The sequence below is a fragment of the Phaethon lepturus genome, unplaced genomic scaffold (assembly GCF_000687285.1).
Source record: "Phaethon lepturus isolate BGI_N335 unplaced genomic scaffold, ASM68728v1 scaffold21477, whole genome shotgun sequence".
NCBI lineage: Eukaryota > Metazoa > Chordata > Aves > Phaethontiformes > Phaethontidae > Phaethon > Phaethon lepturus.
This window is the reverse complement of record NW_010550070.1, coordinates 7,438-26,357: the sequence shown is the minus strand read 5'-3', so window position 1 is coordinate 26,357 and position 18,920 is coordinate 7,438. Positions and strand designations below refer to the sequence as shown.

The 18,920-nt window shown below is 35.0% G+C and overlaps 1 protein-coding gene across 1 annotated transcript in view; it reads right to left on the bottom strand.

Annotated features, from left to right (window-relative positions):
- The window catches only part of MAN2A1 (mannosidase, alpha, class 2A, member 1), a 37,782-nt gene that overhangs the window by 14,133 nt on the left and 4,729 nt on the right, over window positions 1-18,920 (bottom strand). The window contains 5 exon segments of the mRNA XM_010290459.1: window positions 866-1,043; window positions 6,208-6,394; window positions 9,395-9,568; window positions 11,121-11,248; window positions 12,964-13,135. Of these exon segments, the coding sequence (XP_010288761.1) occupies window positions 866-1,043; window positions 6,208-6,394; window positions 9,395-9,568; window positions 11,121-11,248; window positions 12,964-13,135 (839 nt within the window).

Here is an 18,920-nt window from a genome sequence, read left to right as displayed (position 1 = left end):
AGCAGGAAGAACTAATGCACTACTCAAATCTGCAGTTAGAGGAATGGGGAGATGTCTTAGAAAAGGTGAGGAAAAAAAGATGCAAACACAAACAATACATGAAAGAGACCGGACTGGGTTTAAAAAGCCTAAATGTGAAAGTAGCAATAGTGCTCTGTCACATGATACTCAAGAAAAAACAAGGTTGTAGTCCTCTATTTCTTATTCCCATGCTGAAAGATGATGAAAAGGTCTCTGAGTGCAGAGAACATCTATAGTACAAGAAGGCTCTAAAATACTCAGCTTACACATTAGAATGTATGAATGTGTATATTAAATGCACTCAGACATAATTAATGACTTAAACTGGTATCTCATCTGATAACTATGTTAGTATATGCAGTCTTTTTGTAGCCAGGTCAATCTCTCAGATTTTATTGTATTCAACAACATGTGCCAGTAACAGCATCTCTTAGGGTTTTTTGTTTGTTTTGGGACATAAAACCAAGAGGACCCAAGCAAAGCAACAAAATTTGCTTGAACTTTTAATAACAAAAACACAGTAATTTTAAATAACAAAGCCTGAAGCCTGTGAAAACAAGAATACTAAGAAAACAATCAAACCTAATAGCTGTTCTCTAAAATAATCTAGTTTGGTCACTATCATCTTCCAGCAGATATTATTAATAGCAAAGTTTTTGTTTAGGAGGGAGAGGAGGTGATAAAAAAATGTAATCTCCCAAGACAAATCACTCTGCTGTTAAATAATATATTAATAAAGCTCCACAGTTAAAAAAAAAAACAAAACACAACTTTTTCACATGAAGAATCTCAAAACACTGAAAATATTGTTTTGTCCACAAACCAGAAAAAGCGTTGTATTTACCTTAACATGCCACTCAGGATGAGAATTCATGTAATCAAACAGCTTCTGATAATTCTGGTACTGCTGATCCCATTCAGAGCTCTCAGCATAGCGGAAATCATCCCCTAGTGGAGCCAACAGAACTTTAGTACGGAAAAGCTTTGACTTCTTTCTGTATTGGTCTAAAATTATCCACGCCCTTGAGGAGGAGAAAAAAAAAAAAAGCAATTTAGAAAACAGAAGAATCAAGGTCAGCATTTGACAAAACAATCCTTAGGTATCAAGTTGTGCATTAGGGTGACCCTAAACAAGACATACAAAACTCTACTATTTCATTTTGTAACAAAAAGCTGAATGCACTTTCCTCCACTGGGATACCACATTTAACCTACTATTGTTGCAGACACTATGCTAATTAAATCCTCCAATAAGCTTATCAAGCTCCATCTGAAACAGTAAGTCAATCTGCATCATTTTGTTCCTGTGCCATAACTAACCTTCAGTTTAAATAATGTTTACCTGCTTTATATTTAGATAACAATCCTAATCCTCTCCAGCTCTTATTTACAATAATAAGCAAGCTCTTCTCATCCCTTCTGGTAATTCCCTTGGGTACTTCGCTTCATGTCCTTGACAGAAAAACTGTCCATAAATTAATCTTTGAGGAACTCCAGCCTTGAAGAAAGAAAAAAGAATCTGGAGGAAGTTCACTACTAACGATCACTGTTCTCCCTTCAGCCAGCTTCTTACCTGTCTTAGAGCCAGCCCTCTTCAGCTTTAAGTATATGTCCTGAAAAATTAAACCCACAGCTTTTCTGCTTTTGGCCTATAAAATAAAAAAAAAAAACCCCAGACAAACCCCACACACATGCACACACAAAAAAAAGCCAGTAAAAATATCTTTTGGCACCTACTAACTCTTTGACAGGTGAAATATCAGTTCTGTCACTAAGCAGCAATGTAGTAAAAGCTACAAGTCTGAAGTCTGGTTTACTGAAAAGGTCCATTCCTCCCCTCATCCCTCTCAAAATTTTCAGATGCTGATCTTCTCTAATTAAAGTTACAGAAATAATTTTAGTAGGGGTATAAAGCACAGTAACTTATTTAATAAAACAGGAATACAAATGACAAAGTTTTAAAGAGAAAATAGCAGCAAAATCCAGATTCCAGTGAGCTTTTTTTTTCTGTAAGTCCTTTTAATAGATAGTCTACTAAAATCTACTTTCAACTCATACTCTTGAAATTTTGTTATATAAACATTTACATGAGAATTGAATCAAGTCCAATATATTTGAAACCCTTATTTCTTTGATTAGCAAGGCAGTGTTGATTTGTTTCTCATATTAAAAAAGTATTGAGTAAAGACAAGGTCTGACTGTATTCTGGAGGGAGAAAGCAATGTTGAAAACAACATCTTTAGTTAAGGATCTACATAGTTCTGCTGAGACTAGGACAGATCTAACTAGTGGCTTCCTCCCCACCCCCATCATTTGATTTATAGTTCAAATTACCAACTATTTACATTTGAATCCATATTTTCCATGACCTTCAACAGGTTGCCGATTTAAACATAAAGACTTCCTCTCCACACAACTAACAGAACAATTGGCACAACACAAAACCTTGTAATGCTATATTCTAAGAAGCCAGCCTAACTCAAATTTTCCACATGCAGCCTACAGTTGGAAACATATTTTATTTTAGAGCCTCTTGAAAAATACAGGACTTCAGGAAGAGTTACAGTTAACATGATATTTGACTCTGAAAGTCCTCCTCTAGTTTCTTTCCAAATCTACTGCAAAAGTCATCAGTGTTGCTATTCTCCCTTTCTTCAAAGTATTTGTAAATGTAGGATTATTAGATGTTTTAAGGGGGCAGTAAGATCTTCCTCCATTGCAAGCCAGTCTCAATTGCAAACCAACAAAAAAAAAAAAATTAGATGACTTGTCAGGTGTAGCCTCTTAAGTTTCTCTCAGATAACTTCCTAAATACCTGTTTCATTATATATTTCTCAATATTCTAAGCAACCCTAACTGCACTCGGTTGGCAACACTGAAGTGCACCGACACTGTCAGTAACAACATCAAGAATATTTTTCACCTTTCTTTGGGAAGCTTTCAGATTGTCACTGAATGCTAAAGACATTCCACAAATGAAGAAAACCCCTTCGTATCACAAGTGTGTTCTGTTAACACAAAAATTCCAAGTATTTGGCTAAAATATCAAAACAATTAATGTGGCTAGTTTTGACCCTTCCTATGGCAAAGGAAGATGAATAATACCTACCTAGAGTCTGTAGGAAACACAAGAAATTTTGCAACAGCTATAGCAAGTCCTATGTGACAGTGGTCATTGCTCCGCAGCCCTACTACTTCAGCCCATACAGCACATGAAGCATTAGGGACTCACTCTTTGCTCAACTATCTCAACTAGAAAACAAAACCGTTTGGTGGATTGGCAATTTTCTATTCAGGTAAATTTGTGGACAGGATGGCTATGCAGACAGTACTGCCCAAGAGAGTGATCCCAGATTCTGGAAGTTGGCAATCATAAAAATTAACCACCAATGCCACATCAGCAATATAATTCTGAACACCAGCTGCATGTGGTACAATGTGACCAACTATAAAGACAAAAATTACGAAGGATAAAATTGGGCTTTTGAACAGTAAGGGGTGATGCGGAAAGTCAGTTTTCTACTCCTCCTCTGAAGTGCAGAGCTTGCAGCACAGATCTTTCCTATTACCATGCATGGGAGAGATATAAAACAAAAACAAAATGCCTCCTCTAACAAAACAACTCATTCCCATTCAAGGAAAAAAAACAGCAGAGAGTTGTTTTTTCTTGCTAGTGTGAAAAGCTTGATCTTCATCATTCAAACATCTGGATAAAGATGCAGCTGCAAAACAGGGCAAGTGCAACAGCAATCTTTATAACCTAAGCTGTTATGAAGTCTAATTAAACTAGTACAGGCTTTCAATTAGGCTGCTGTTTCATTCCTTCCTGCCAAATCACAACTAAAGTGGCAAGGCAACAATGAATCCAACAGTCACTGGTCTTAAGTCTTCACTTCAGTACATCTTCAGCATATACGTATGGCCATAACGGCATTTAAATCAAAAGCAGACCCAGCTGAGTATTCAAGATCTGTGTTTTATCAATTTTGTTGCAGCTTTGGCATTGAAGAAAGGTCAGTGATCTAAACCTCTAAATTAAGCAAGGGTATATCAAATACTTTTTTGAGATCCAAATAGTGTAGATCTGCATTTTTCCAGTCTTAAAAAACAAAGCAATCAGAGATGAGAGACAGGTTAATTAGTGTGCTGCAAACCTTTAACCTTGGAAAGCTTATGATGAAAAGATAGAGTTTCCAATTATTTCTGGATTTCATATGTCCTTGTCACAACAACTGTGAAACTTGTGCTGTTACACAGGTTAGATCAGAGAAGTTTTTAGTTGCTTACAATACTCCAACTTTTTCATAAAATTAGTAGCATTTTCAGCAGTCTCCAGCAAAACACTTCGTCCTATGTTTTAGTGGATTTATCTGAAACTACACTCTCGGAGTATGTTTCCTGTGTTCCTTCCAGTGTTCCAAATGTAAATAATCCAGGCTCCCAACTCAAAGACTATGTGTTAGTTTTACTTTTCCCTTAGGTATTATCTACCACCCTGCTGTTTCAGCTCCCTGTTAGACACGGAAACTGTTTTTATCTACCAAAAGCTGATGCAAAAGATTACATTTCGGAGACCATATTGAGATGATTATCTCCTAAACTCGATTATACATTCACTACATACCTGTCCCGTTTCTTTTATTCTTCAATTTCATTTGACATGATGAAAGAATCATTTCTATTACAGGGTCTAACTTAGATTGTTAGGCAAAGGTTCCATCTTGGAAGTACAGGGATAAATTAAGATACAATTAAAAACCAAAAACCTTAAAAAGCATTCCAAGCAGGCTCCCTACATTATACTTGTAGCCTGTTGTAGTATGCTCCAGGTATTTGTTAAACAAGCTGTTACTGTTTTGTAAATATTTGTCTCAGCTAATTGGGATACATATTCAAGATTTTTCTTTTTACAACTTAAAGACACACGAGTCTTCCCTGACATCTGACAGGCACTGGGTGTGTCATAATGATTATTCTATTAACTCTAATGTTCTCCTGTCACCTTCAGCCTTCATTTTTCTACTTTTAAGGAAAATTGCTTTTTCCTATCATCACTTCAATGTCTACCTTAAAATGACAATTGTGATGTATTCTGTTTTGTTTTGGTTTTCTTTGATAAAATTTTGTAATTGGATTTTACCACCTAAGTGAAATTTTCAAGATGCTTGGCAAAATTCATACTCAGAAAAAGGTCATGCAGACTTGACATGTAGACAACCAGTGCATCACCATCACATCACTTCACCACTTCAGCATCAAGACCAGAACCAGAAACTCACCCTGCTATCCTCAATACATTTATTATACTCAGCAATTTGTAACAATTGTAAACACCTACCTAAATTTCTAACTCTTGAACTTGCGGATGGTTAGAAGGCCTGAAGATAGTAACAGGAGTGTAGAATAAAATCTTTTCTAGACCTTTAGTGGTTCTATCTTCTCTTTATTTTTTTTTTCTCTCTCTTCCCAAAATTGAAAAACAGATTTGTAAAACTGTAGGACTTGATTCCTACCTATGGCAAAACAAGTCAGTGTTTCTATTTAAAAAAATCATTTTTGTCTCTTGAGACATGTAATACAGAGGACTCAGGTTCATTTAAGTGTTCACTTCAGGAAACCTATGCCACAGTTTGCCAAGTTTTGCAAGGATATACCATGGAAAAATATCTCGACATTTGCCATTACAGCATACTACCCCACGTTCTCACTGAGGTCTTCCACTGGAAGGAGACCAATCACCGTCTATTTATAAAATTTTAAAAAAACTACAGTAAACCAGTAACATGACTATAACCAGATAACTATGTTCTGCCTAGCATACAGAGACAGTAATAAATAGACTCAGGTATCATGAATGGAAAAGAAAAAATCTAATGCATCTTCTTCAGGGAGATGGTTTAGTGGGCATGGTGGTGTTGGGCTGACGGTTGGACTTGATGATCTTAAAGGTCTTTTCCAACCTTAACGATTCTACGATTCTTTAATTACAGCCTATCTTCAAATTTCACTGTCCGTTATGTTCTGAACTTATGAGCAAACACTATACTAAGAAATAGGTATTATTTTCCTATGACAAGTTTATTTTAAGAACTATATAAATTCACCAAGCTATGCTAGATATCACCTTTAAGCTTTTTGTTTGCTTATTTTTTAATTATTCCCTTGCAGAATATATAAAAACTGTACCTGTGTTGAACATTTCCAGCATGAATGGCTTCTGGTGGAACTCTCCATGGACAGCTTACTCTTCCTCCAGGAAGACGTTTGAAATCAAACTGGCAGCAGATTTTTGGATCTGGACCGCAAGTATGAGGAACATCATAGCTATAGAAAGGCATCATATGACAAAGGATATCTGTACTGGATCCCAAATCTGCAATTAAAAGCATAGCGCACATTGTTAAAATAAACCCTCCCAGATTTGCCAAAACTAAATCAATTCCATGTTCTTAATCCAAGAATTGTATTAAAAACATCAGTTCAAGACAATTCCTTGCTTTGAATACCCATGCTTGAGGTCTACCTTTGCATGTACCTTACATACAAAGAGGCTAAAAACAGAGATACAACAAAGATTGGAATGTTCCAATCAAACACCAGCTGATTGGGAAAGACAGGAACAAAATGTTTGTTGCTTGGGTTTTTTTACCCAGATAAATCTCATTATTTCCAGAATTTTAGAAGCAAACAAGACACATCTTTTACACTTGGACTTAATCAAAACCATCCCAAACACCACCAACCCGCAAACAAACAAACAAACAAAACCCGAAAAAATGAAAACAACCACCCTGCTGTGATCACCCCATTAGCACAACACCTGAATTTGTTGGCTTTAGCAATATCTTAATTTCCTTAACACACATCTTCAATTCATTAACAGTAAGATTCTACGTACTTGTAGATAGATTCTGTGTGCTTGTACATAGAATTACACAGAATTCTATGCACTTCTGAGACCATCTTTGCAATCCTAAGTTTTACATCTAGTCAGTCCATTCACTAAAGTTTAACCCACCAGGAGCAGGGCTCTACATACATTTTGTCAAGTCTCAATAAAAGGTTTTTCAAAACTTAACTTTAAAGAAAACTTTAAATTTACTCATCTGGTAAAACCTATAAATGCTAATTACCTATTTCCAGCCCGAAGTACTTAAACTAATTTTATGCTGGAAGAAGGATGAATGCTGCAGATGTGCCACAGTACCTGGCTCCTAAGTATGTCAACAATATACATGAAAATACTCTTCAAAACCTTAACAGCATAAGTCTCCATAGTTCCAATCCAGTTCTTTTGCTTAAAAACTCCTATTTTACTACCACTTACTTATTACTAAAAAGGTAATATTCCATAAATATATGCATTTACTTTTCAACTATTGGAGTTCTCTTTATCTCAGTTACCATGTCTATATAGTATGACAGATGAATGTGCAAAGATCTTTGTTATGTTATCTTGTGCTGGTTTTGGCTAGGATGGAGTTAATTTTCTTCACAGAAGCTAGTATGGGGCTATGTTTTAGATTTGTACTGAAAACACGTGTTGATAATTCAAGGATGTTTCTGTTATTGCTGAGCAGTGCTTAAACACAGTCAAGGTCTTTTCTGCTTCTCACCCCACGCCACCAGCGAGTAGGCTGGGAGTGCACAGAAGCTGGGAGGGTCAGGTTCAGCACAGAAGCTGTCAGCCAGGAGAGCTGACCCTAACTGACTGAAGGGGTATTCCACACCATATGATGTCTTGTCCAGCATATAAAGCTGGGAGAAGAAGGCAGAAAGGGTGACATTGGGAGTTAATGGTGTTTGTTTTCACAGGTAGCCATTACATCTGATGGAGCCCTGCTTCCCTGGAGATAGCTGAACACCTGCCCACCAATAGGAAGTAGCAAATAATTCCTTGTTTTACTTTGCTTGCATGCACAGCTTTTGCTTTGCTTATTAAACTGTCTTCATCTCAACCCACAAGTTTTCTCACTTTTACCCTTCTGATTCTCCCTCCCATCCTACCAGGGGGGAGTGAGCGAGTGGCTGTGTGGTGCTTAGTTGCCGGCTGGGGTTAAACCACTGCAGATCTGTTTTGAAAGCCTTCTTTTGAAGGCTAAACACCAGACCATATCATACCTGTGATTTACATATGCAATTATTTAGAAAAAGGCCTGTCAATTAAATATACTGTACACTGAGTGGCATATAGCAGTAGTCAAAGAAAAACCTCTAAACTGTCATTATCTGACAACTTCTTTCACAGTGGTATGTCTTTCTCAAGTCAAGTTTACTTCTGCAGCAGATTTCTTTCTGAATAGCCTCCTTTCTACAATTTCTGATTGAGAACAGAGGAACCAAAAAGCTTCAAAATCACCACGATCTTTCAATATTACGTACTAAATAGGTATGTTTGAACCTGTATTGATAAAGCAGTGATGATTAGCGTATTTGAAAAAGCAGAAGACCAAAACCTCAACTACACACATTCATCATACAGCCTATTGGAATGCTGGTACAGTACACAGCAAAACAAAATAGTCATATAGAAAACTACATTCATTTACAGATACATCAGTCTGCTAAGGTATAAACACTCCATTACCTAAGAAGACTTTCATACTCTGTGTTGTATAAATAATAACAAAAAAAAAATTATATTTATTCTAAGAATAAAGTTTTAGATGAGAATTTCATTGCAAATTAAAATAGTGAAATGTTTTTAATCTATTTTTCTGACTAAAGATAACCTACAAATTTCAAGTCCACAGAAAGCTACTGTAACTAATGGCACTAATTTGTCACACACCAGCTGAGGAAAACTGGTTGCTTGAAAGTTTTTTCATTAGTAAGAACATAAACAAGTCAGATTTCTCCATCTTCAAATACTCACTGTTGGCCTTTTTTTTTTTTTTCCTCTCCAAGAGAAATGTTCCTTCTCCTCCACTATATTTCCACATAGTAGGAGTAGGAGGAAGAAAACAAAGAAGTGAGAAAAGGAAAAAGAACATACCACCCCATTTACTTGCTTTATATGTATTTGTAAGGAATGTGGTAGAAGGGAAACAAGAGAAAGTAAAAGCACAAATGAAAGTCAAGAAACAGGAAAACCAGAGGAACAATGGCAATAACACAGTTTTTATTTTTAATCCCTTTTCTAACACCCAGGTACTCACGTTCCCTTTCTTATTAAAAAAAAAGTTAAAATCTCCAAAACTTAACCTAGATTAAAGACTTTAACAGAACTGCAAGTCTAAAATGTTCAAGTCTAGACAAACTTCTCTAAATAATCTGTTCTGTAAAAAGATTTCCAAAGTATTTATTCAAATTCTCTCCATATTTTATGTGTGTAAATTAACAAAATAAATTGACATAAGGGAAAAACACACACCCCAGTTCTGTCTCCAAAAAAATTCTAGTGTCTTCTGTGTTGCAAAATGTTTTTTAACCGAGTAATGAACTCTCTGTATAAGCATATTGGAAAATCCTGTTCGTTTCAGAAGGTAGGCCATTGTTGGTGAATGCCCAAAAGGATCAATTGCCCAACCAGACTTTGGTTTTACTCCTGTTGACAAAAGAAAAAGTGAAAAAGGAAAAAAATTTTACTTTTCACTGAAAGAAAGCTATAGCAATATAATTTAAACCAAGACACTAAAGATAAAATTTCCAAAATGTTAAATTAAAATATACAGCTGAGTATTAAGCCTCCTGCAGAACACACCCTGGAATTAACAAACTAGAATTAAACAGACAAACAATTGACAACAACAAAAAAAGTCAAATGTCTTAGAGACAAGGCAGTCTGTCTTATTACATAAAAAACCTGAGATTAGTACTCCACATTCTTATACTGTTTCTATTATCTCAAATATCTTTACAAGGAATCAAAACAAAATACATCTCCTTTTTCACTTTAAACAGATGTTACACCTGGGAAGGAAAGATGAAAGAAAATGAATGGATGGAAACGGAATGATGTTGTATCTTGTTGAATTGTCACTGTAATTTAAATAATGTTAACCTTTGTTGGCTTTGGAACTAACTTTTCTTTTGATTTGATTTATTTGGTTGAAAATCATTAGAATCATGTGGATTATACTGTCTTTTCACTGAACTTCCTACTAGCAAATAAAGAAGCTGCATCTAACACTTGTTTAATTGATTCTTCAAGCATGGTTCCTTAGGCACATTTTTAGTATCTTACCAAAAAACAGTAAGGAATGCATTACCCTTTTATTATGCCTTCCCCCTCCTCCCGCCATCTCTTAATTATGTCAAGCTGTATTTATAGAAATTGCAACCTACAAAAGACATAAGTGAAACAGCTTTTCAAAATAGTTTCAATTGATTGGATAAAGAAATGCTAATTTACTATTAAAATCACTGTAGAAATATTTTCTATACAAAAATGGTTATCTCTACTTATGGAACATTATGTCTACTTATAGAACTAAAAAAAAAAAATCTAAACTAAAACCACCAAAACAGTTCAACCAATGTTACTGCAGGCAGTTATTCCTCAAAGTTTCAGAAGCAAATGAGTTGGCTTTTTGTTTTTTAAATATGAACAATACTAACATTACAATGGGTTTAGGTTTAGTAACTACTACTACTACTGCTACAATAACTACTACTAAATTTCATATTCACTTTTTTGAAAGCCTTACATAAAAGAACCTAATTAATACATAGCCTGCAGAATAGATCCAAACACATGAAAGGAATATCGATTTTTAAGTACTTTTAAGATCTTTGTCATGATTTTCAAAAGACAGAAATGGCAATTGGAAACTCCATGTTATCAGACACACATGATCTACAATTCAACATGATCTAGTGTTATATTTGATTATGCTAATATACAATGCACATCTTTCACTGAAAGAGACAAACTGTTGTGACATAAAATTGTTTAAATACACTTCATCCAGGAGCTTCTATTTGCAAACAGTAATTGCAAATACTAAACTCAATCCTATAGCTTCCAGTAAGTGGTCTGATTTAATGTTTCAGAAAAGCAGAATGAACAGAGCCTTCTAAGCAGCTCAGAAATAAAAAAGCATTTTCTAACTGAATTTCTGTATTAACCAAGGTAAATTTTAGATGAAGCTACATACCAAGGTTCTTTTCTAGCCATTGATGTCCTTCTATCAGCTGGTCAATTAAAGCAAAATAATGAGGAGAGGCTTCATCAGGCATGACCCATCCTCCTGTTACTATTTCAAACTGTCCATCTTTTATTAACCTGAAAAATATGTAAATTATGTTCAGAAACTTGCATATAAAAAGACACTGTTAAAAATCAATTTCTGAATACCCAATTTGTACTTCCCAGGGACACGATGCCAAGATCTAAATTGATTGTGCTACTTACATCTCTGGACTACATTTCTTTAATCAAACAGGAAAAGAATGAACAGATCAACAGTGAAATTTTTAATGCCTCTGTGCAATGAAAACTACCAGCTCTATTGCATGTGCCATAATATTTGATTTTTTCTAAGTCAGTAAAAAAGGCTATTTCCTACACAGATTACAAAAATAAAACAGCATATGTGCTACAGTACTGAAGGCGAATTGTGTGAGATGCCTAGACATTGCACATTTCAAGTGCTACTAATATCTCCCCATCTTTGATCTGCAGCTCTCTTTATTGTTTTAGAGAGCTGACAGAGCTTCAAAGTTTATTATATATACAAGGGCTTCAGACCATCTCACTCATTAAAATGCCTTCTTGAAACAGATCACAGGATGATCCAGGTCTCTCTATTAAGATGTCAGTGAACATAATGATCATGCTTCCAGCATCAGGTGGTCCCTACAGCTAAATAATGTAGTTTTGGTACTTACATTGTACACTAGCATATAAATGTTTAATGAATTCAAGAAATACAGTAAGCTTGCCAAAACTTCATCACATTATAAATAATACCCATAAAAGTAATGAAAAACATATAGCCAAAATAATCTCCAGTGCAGCTTCTGTAAGTCTTACAGCAGTTTAACCAATATCCAATTCCCCTGAAGAAAGGACACGGTTCCCTAGTGACTATCATTTACTGTTTATTGTGTTCCAAGGGATCTTTTTAATCTCAGAAAAACAACAGCTGTGCTATAATACTCATGCATTGTACATAAATTTTTAAATAGATAGTTTTCTATGTCATCCCCAAGATTTCCAGCACTATCTAAGCTTTGCAGCTGTGAGGCTCTCATAGCCTTAACGTATACTGCAACCTGTGCATCTTGAAGGAGAGCATGAGAAGGAGGGCACCACAAAGATGAGCAAAGAACTGTTGGATTCTGTCTTAAAGCAAAGTAAAAAAAACACAAAACAAACAAACACAACCATTTTTGAAGTAAGGATCTAGTTTGGAGTTTTCAAGTTCATCCAAGCAGCATGATTTCTTGTCCGAGTGTCTAGGCAAACCTTTTACTTCTGTATTACATTTTGACATGTGACTTTAAAAAGAATTAAAACGAGTAAGGGTGTAGAGTATGTACTACTTTACCATTTAAGCAGCTGCATGTTTATAAAAAATGCATATATTTAAAAACAATAATCTCATTTCATAATTGTGTTATAACTGAAGAAACAATTACCATATATAAATAGCTAATGTGAAAGATTATTTTTATTCCATTGCTAATACTTCAAGGTGACTTCAAATAAAGTTTATAATCACAACTCCATTACAATTTGAATGACATCTTCATGGTTGTACATGGAAACTTTTTGCCAATTTTTTCAGCAACTCAGTCATTTGGCTTCACTTCTCTAAACTGAGTTTTATTTTGTAATTGGAAATAAAAAAACAAGACCAAAAAATCAGAACTTGGTTAGTTGATTATTCTAGCAACTCTGCATCGCAACAAGTGAAATCTCAAGTTTACTGTATACCAAATACAGAGTCTCAGAACATGCCGCATAGAAGATAAGCAATAGTTCAGTGTTCAAACCTTTTAACAGCATCCTTTTTTTGGCTATCTATTCCATCCCACCATTTTGAAAAGTAAGAAATCTCAGACCACATAAATTTCCTTCTCTTGTCTTCTTGCAGTTTTATAACCATATTATTTAAGATATGCTGGGTCTGATCTCTGAAGTAATCATCAAAAGTCTTCAGCCAACCTAAGAGAAAGAAAATACAAAATTTAAGTTGCTTCCAATCATCTTCAAGACCTGCTTCTTCCCACTCCCTACAAAAAAGTTAAGTCAAGTCAAGCATTTTCTTAAAAAGCCAGATTTTACATGCTGTGGACAGTTCAAAGTGCTAAACTCTCCAGGAATTTCTTTTTATAAAGATTAGATTTCCTAAACATATAAGCATACGGAATATTAGGCTTCCTACTTTGATCAACAGAATAAACAGATTTTTAAAATTATGGCTTTTTTTTTTCATTTAAGCACAAATTAAGTAGTTGAAAAGGAAGATGTACATATCTGCAAATAGATCTTTCTTAATAACTTCCACTAGCTTTCCTCATCTCACATCAAAAGGACTGTAGTATGTACTAACACGTCGTCTTCCCAGCCCAAGCCCTACTCCCAACACACACACCTGCAACAGTCCCTAATCCTTTCTTCAATGTCTTATCTTTTCTTTGAAGTCATAAAGCACCCTATCACTCTCTTCTATGTAAAACAACAGGACAAAAACCCTTACTAGCAGCATCTACACCTACAGCTTGAGGAGAAAATTAAGAGACACTAATGGCATACCACAGACCTTGTCACATTATGAGCATTTTCATTCAACTGCTTCCGAAAGAGACTCAACAGTTGAGTGTAAGGAAGTATCATATCCAACAGAATAACTACAGAAGAATGCAAGTGATGTTACAAATTGGTCCTATAGCATGCATCCATGTTTTAAGATTTTATGAAAGCTTTCACACAACACGAGAATTGTACTCCACACAAATATGATCCTAGTGATTCCATTCTGATTAACCATTTCAGTTCTGCAGAGGCACTGCTATTCTAGCACAATGCAAGTCTGCTTGTAAGAAGAAACAGAATTAGGCTGTTCTGGAATGAAATATGTTATTTAAAGGCAGTTACATAAATGCAGAAAATTTTAGTATTAAAAAAATCATTTTTAAGTCTGATAAAAGCAAACCACTTTATTACTGAATAGAGTCCGAATATTGATTCAGAAAGGATATATTCTACCTAATGTTAATGATAAAAAATAAGTGATGTTCATCTTGGGTGGAAATGCAGAACTAATGTAATTTGACAATATGCACATTCTCTTCCCGTTCACATGAAATTGATAATTATATTTCAACTATAGAATCTGTAATTAGGAATAACCACTAGACATTGGTGCACTCTTACTTTGGTTGCACTGCTTTCAAGGTGCACTCTTACTTTGTAAAGGTCAAATTTTAATAAAATATTCAGAAAAAAACAAAGCCGCCACAAATTTCAAAAAACCTCCAGTTTTTATTTTGCAAATGAGAAAATAAAACTGTAACACTCCAGAGGAAAAGTGTTAGCTCAGTATCTTTTTTTTTTTAAACAGATGTTTAGCATCTAGAAGAATCATCACATCTGATATAAGTTTCCATACAGACAGAACACTAGGGTCTAATCTATCTCAAAGGGGAAAAATACATTTTGTCAAGACTATTAATATGAGGGCTTAAAATCTAAATCTAAATCATACTTTTCTTCAGGGGCATGGATGCAGCTTAATACAAAAAAAGTTGACAATAAATTACTATTACACAGTAGTTTCATGAAGACTGAAAACAGAAAAGCAATTAATAAGCTGAATTCATTTTTTGGTTTTATCCAAAATTTGTTGTGATCTCTACCGACTTCAGTGGTTTTTTTTAATGGAAGCTTTCACTCAAAGAATTGAAATCTCATGACCAATTAATCTTTTTCAATGCTCATTTGCTTTTCAACAAATCAATTAAGTACTTTAGTGATATGTACATTAGAAGATCCACATGTAGCAGACAAAAAATTTACAGCTTTTTACCAGGAATTTCTACCGCAAGAGACAATATTATGCTAGCACACAACTAACAGAGGTCTTACTGAAACCATCCTGTGTTTTTCCCATACAGAAATATATCATAATAAAAAACTATTTCAGCATATTTCTATATTGCAGCAATTAAAGCAAACTTACATGGAATTAGTCTTCTTAAACATTCCTGAAAAACTTAATAAACCAACCTAAATAAAGCAGCACAGAGATAAATGATAAAGCAGCTGGCATACGAATACATTATGATGTAGGAAGAGCAGTATTATTAGAGGTTGTTTTGGTTTAATATATTCAGTTTATTAAACTATAGAAGAAAGCTATAACATGATTAACACACTGAATCTTCAGAAAGTCCTAGGAAATATTTACAAGTATTCACAGAATTAGTTGCAAGGCAACAGAAAGTCCTCAGAAATTTAATTACCATGCGTCTGGCATCTTGCACTCAAATATATTTATTGCAGAACAGAATAGAATAGAACATTTTCAGCTGGAAGGGACTTACAACAATCATCTAGTCCAACTAAGAGGTGATCAAAAGTTAAAGCATATTATGAAGGGCATTGACCAAATGTCTCTTAAACACTGACAGGCCTGGGGCATTGACCACCTCTCTAGGAAGCCAGGTCATGTTTGACTACCCTCCCGGCAAATAAATGTTTCCTAATGTCTGCCACAGCTTTGAGCCATTCCCACACATCCTATCACTGGGTCCCAGGGAGAAAAGCTCAGCACCTCCCTCTCCACTTCCCCTCCTCAGGAAGCTGTAGAGAGCAGCGACGTTGCCTCTCAGCCTCCTTTTTTCCAAACTAGGCAAACCCAAAGTCCTTAGGTGTTCCTCATAGGACATGCCTTGCAGCCCTTCCACCAGCTTTGTTGCCTTCCTCTGGATGGGCAACAAGTTCAAGAATCCCCACATTCTTCTTAAAGAAGGGGCCCAGAACTGCACACAGTACTCAAGGTGTGGCCACACCAACGCTGAATAAAGCAGGACAATCACCTCTTTTGACCAGCTGGTCATGCTGTGTTTGATGCACCCCAGGGTGCGGGTTGTCCTCTTGGCTGCGAGGGCACATGACTGACTCCTGCTGAGCCTGCTGCCGACCAGCACCTCAGATCCCTTTCTGCAGGGCTGCTCTCCAGCCACTCCTCTCCCAGTTTATACTTGTGTCTGGTGTTACTCTGACCCAGGTGCAGAATCCAGCATTTGCTCCTGTTAAATTTCATGGCATTGATAGCTCTTAACCCCCTGACTTACAGAGGCTGTCCAGTTTTGCATGGAACAATAAAGATTAAAAAAAAATAAATAAAAAGCTGAACAGAACAATGAATAAATTAATTTGCAATTGCTAGCTATAAGCCTACTACTGAAGACTACCATATTAAATTTATTATTTCACATCTTGGTCCCTAATATCACATAAGAATCTAGCACAACTCAATTTCATACTTTTGCTTACCCATAAACTAAGAACTTTTTCACAATTTGAAAGAAAGTGTTTATCAGTGTATTTGGATCAGGAAAGTTTTAATACAAATACAATTTACACATGGAAAAAGTGTAATAGTTTAAAGCTGCAATTACGAAAACTAAATATGCTAATATCAGCAAAATAGCACTTGTTAATTTCAATCTACATGAGTACCTTTAAAAAGGTAAAATTTAAACAAGAGAAAAAGTAGTCTTCAATGTCATTATGCTAGTCTTGACTTGAGTGTTCAGGATGCCAGCTACTTTCATTTTCTGCCAGCACGTGATAGCAACAGAGGGTACACACTGTTAAGCTGCATGCCTTTTGATTGGCTCACTCATGTTTGTCCTCAAAGGCGTGCAAACTTGACACCTCACTCCCCAGCACCCCACCCCAAGATTTATCATCATCATCATCCAGTTGTCTGTTTTTTCATTTTTTTCCCCCCACTTCATTAATGTAAGCTTTCTTGAGTCAACAGAGGACTCCAAGAATCATCTCCAAATGTCAACACAATACATTGCTATGCAAAAAATCCTGAAGCATTTCATGAACTGATTTGCAACTATTCCTGCCTACACTTTCCAGTCCAATCTCCTTCTTGAAGCTCTATCAGCATCTTGCACTAGAGAAAGGTAACTATGCTATGTCTTAGCATAGTTACGACACAGTTGTAAAGACATAGGCAAGAAGTTTCAGGACGAAGTCAGAACAGAAGATAACAAATTAACATTACTCAAAAAGTAACTCAATTAAATAAAAGCACTTTATAATTTGATCATGACAAGAATCACAAATCAACTTTGAAAACATGAAATCATTAGTACCAAGACTGTATGAGCACAGCTTACATGTATCTGCAAGGCTGTTGAGTTTCTGACATATGAAACAAAAAAGACTTTTCAGTCACCCTCCAGTGTTTAAGAGGAAACGTGTCCTTAAAAAAATTTCTAGCCTCTCATGAAATCTCTTTTAATGAAAAGGCAGATCAAGTGAATCTCTGGAATACTACCCCTTGTCAGATTAATTCATTTTTGAGGGCAGTTTGCATATCTGATTTACTTTACAGTGGGTCACAATTAATTTCACTGAGTCAAAAATTCAAACATCACTGCTGCTTCTTGCAACCTAAGAAACTTGAGTAATTTATTAATTTTATGGCAGAATTAAATAAAACCATTAAATTTCAGATAGCATTATACAGCTTTTCAGAAAATAGAAGTAATCTCTTTGCAACAAAATTAGTGGAACTTCAGTTCTTGGATTTTTAAAATGTACACCTGAGTTAGTAAAAAGCTTATGTAATTTTTATTACAGTTAGCTTTAATTCTCAATTAACTCATTCCTGGAAAAAGACACAATTAAGTAACCCTTTTCATACCTAAGGAAGTAAAAAAAAAAAATCATAAACTGAAAGAGGATGTATTAGTTCTTAATGACATCCATGCTCCACAGAACATGTGATGCCGCAATGTTAAAAGTTCTTCTTAAAAACAATAAAAATTAAGGGACATGTAGCCATGAGTTCTCATCAGTGCTTTGGAGAAGTTAAAGCATGGTATATGTGTTTAACTGGTAAGACACAGGCACACAATAATGACAATACTAGAAAAAAACCAAAGCTAAAGTTTTAACTTACATTTTAGTAAGAAAGCTTATTTGTAGACTCAACAATAAAAAAAAATTCCCTTATTTTAAAGTATAGAATATACAAATTAATTTTTAATTTAGAAATCTTGCATCATCATTCTATGATGTCAAAACTAAACAGACAAACATACAAGTTAATATTTTACAGATGTTTCTCATAAAACTTCAGTGCTAATTTCACCAAAAAGAAGTATCTTTTCAATACGATGAATGAGTCATTGGCCAAGACTGTGAAAGAAAACTTGAGAAACATGATGTGTCTCCAGTAAGGCTATCTCAAATTTAAAACTAAAAGCAGCCTAAGATTGGTTTTTCATTTTTTTTTAATTTGGCATAGTATAAACTAGAATAAGAAAAAAAGCCACCTGGAACATTGAAACATTCAATTGATGAATTTGTTGAAGCATTCATTCTGATTCAGAAGATAAACAGAAGATGAGCCCCTTGTTCCCCAAAAATATTCTCTGAAATAAAGTCATTCAGGTAGAAGCAGAGACACCGATATTAAGAAGGTACAACAGTGTATTTACTTTTCCAATGGCATACTTTAACTTGTAAAAGATCTCTGCTCAATGGACCATGAGAATTGTTTAATATTTATCACATTTAATTTCATAAGCATAGCTAAAAATTCAAATGATTGCACCTTTCACCAAAAGCAGGATCTACCATGAAACATGAGGTATTTCTAAAATTGTAGTTAGATTTATTCTGTATTAGGCTTACACAATGCAAGGTTCATTTCTAATTTGTACATATCAAATCTGACACCCTGATAACTAAGAGG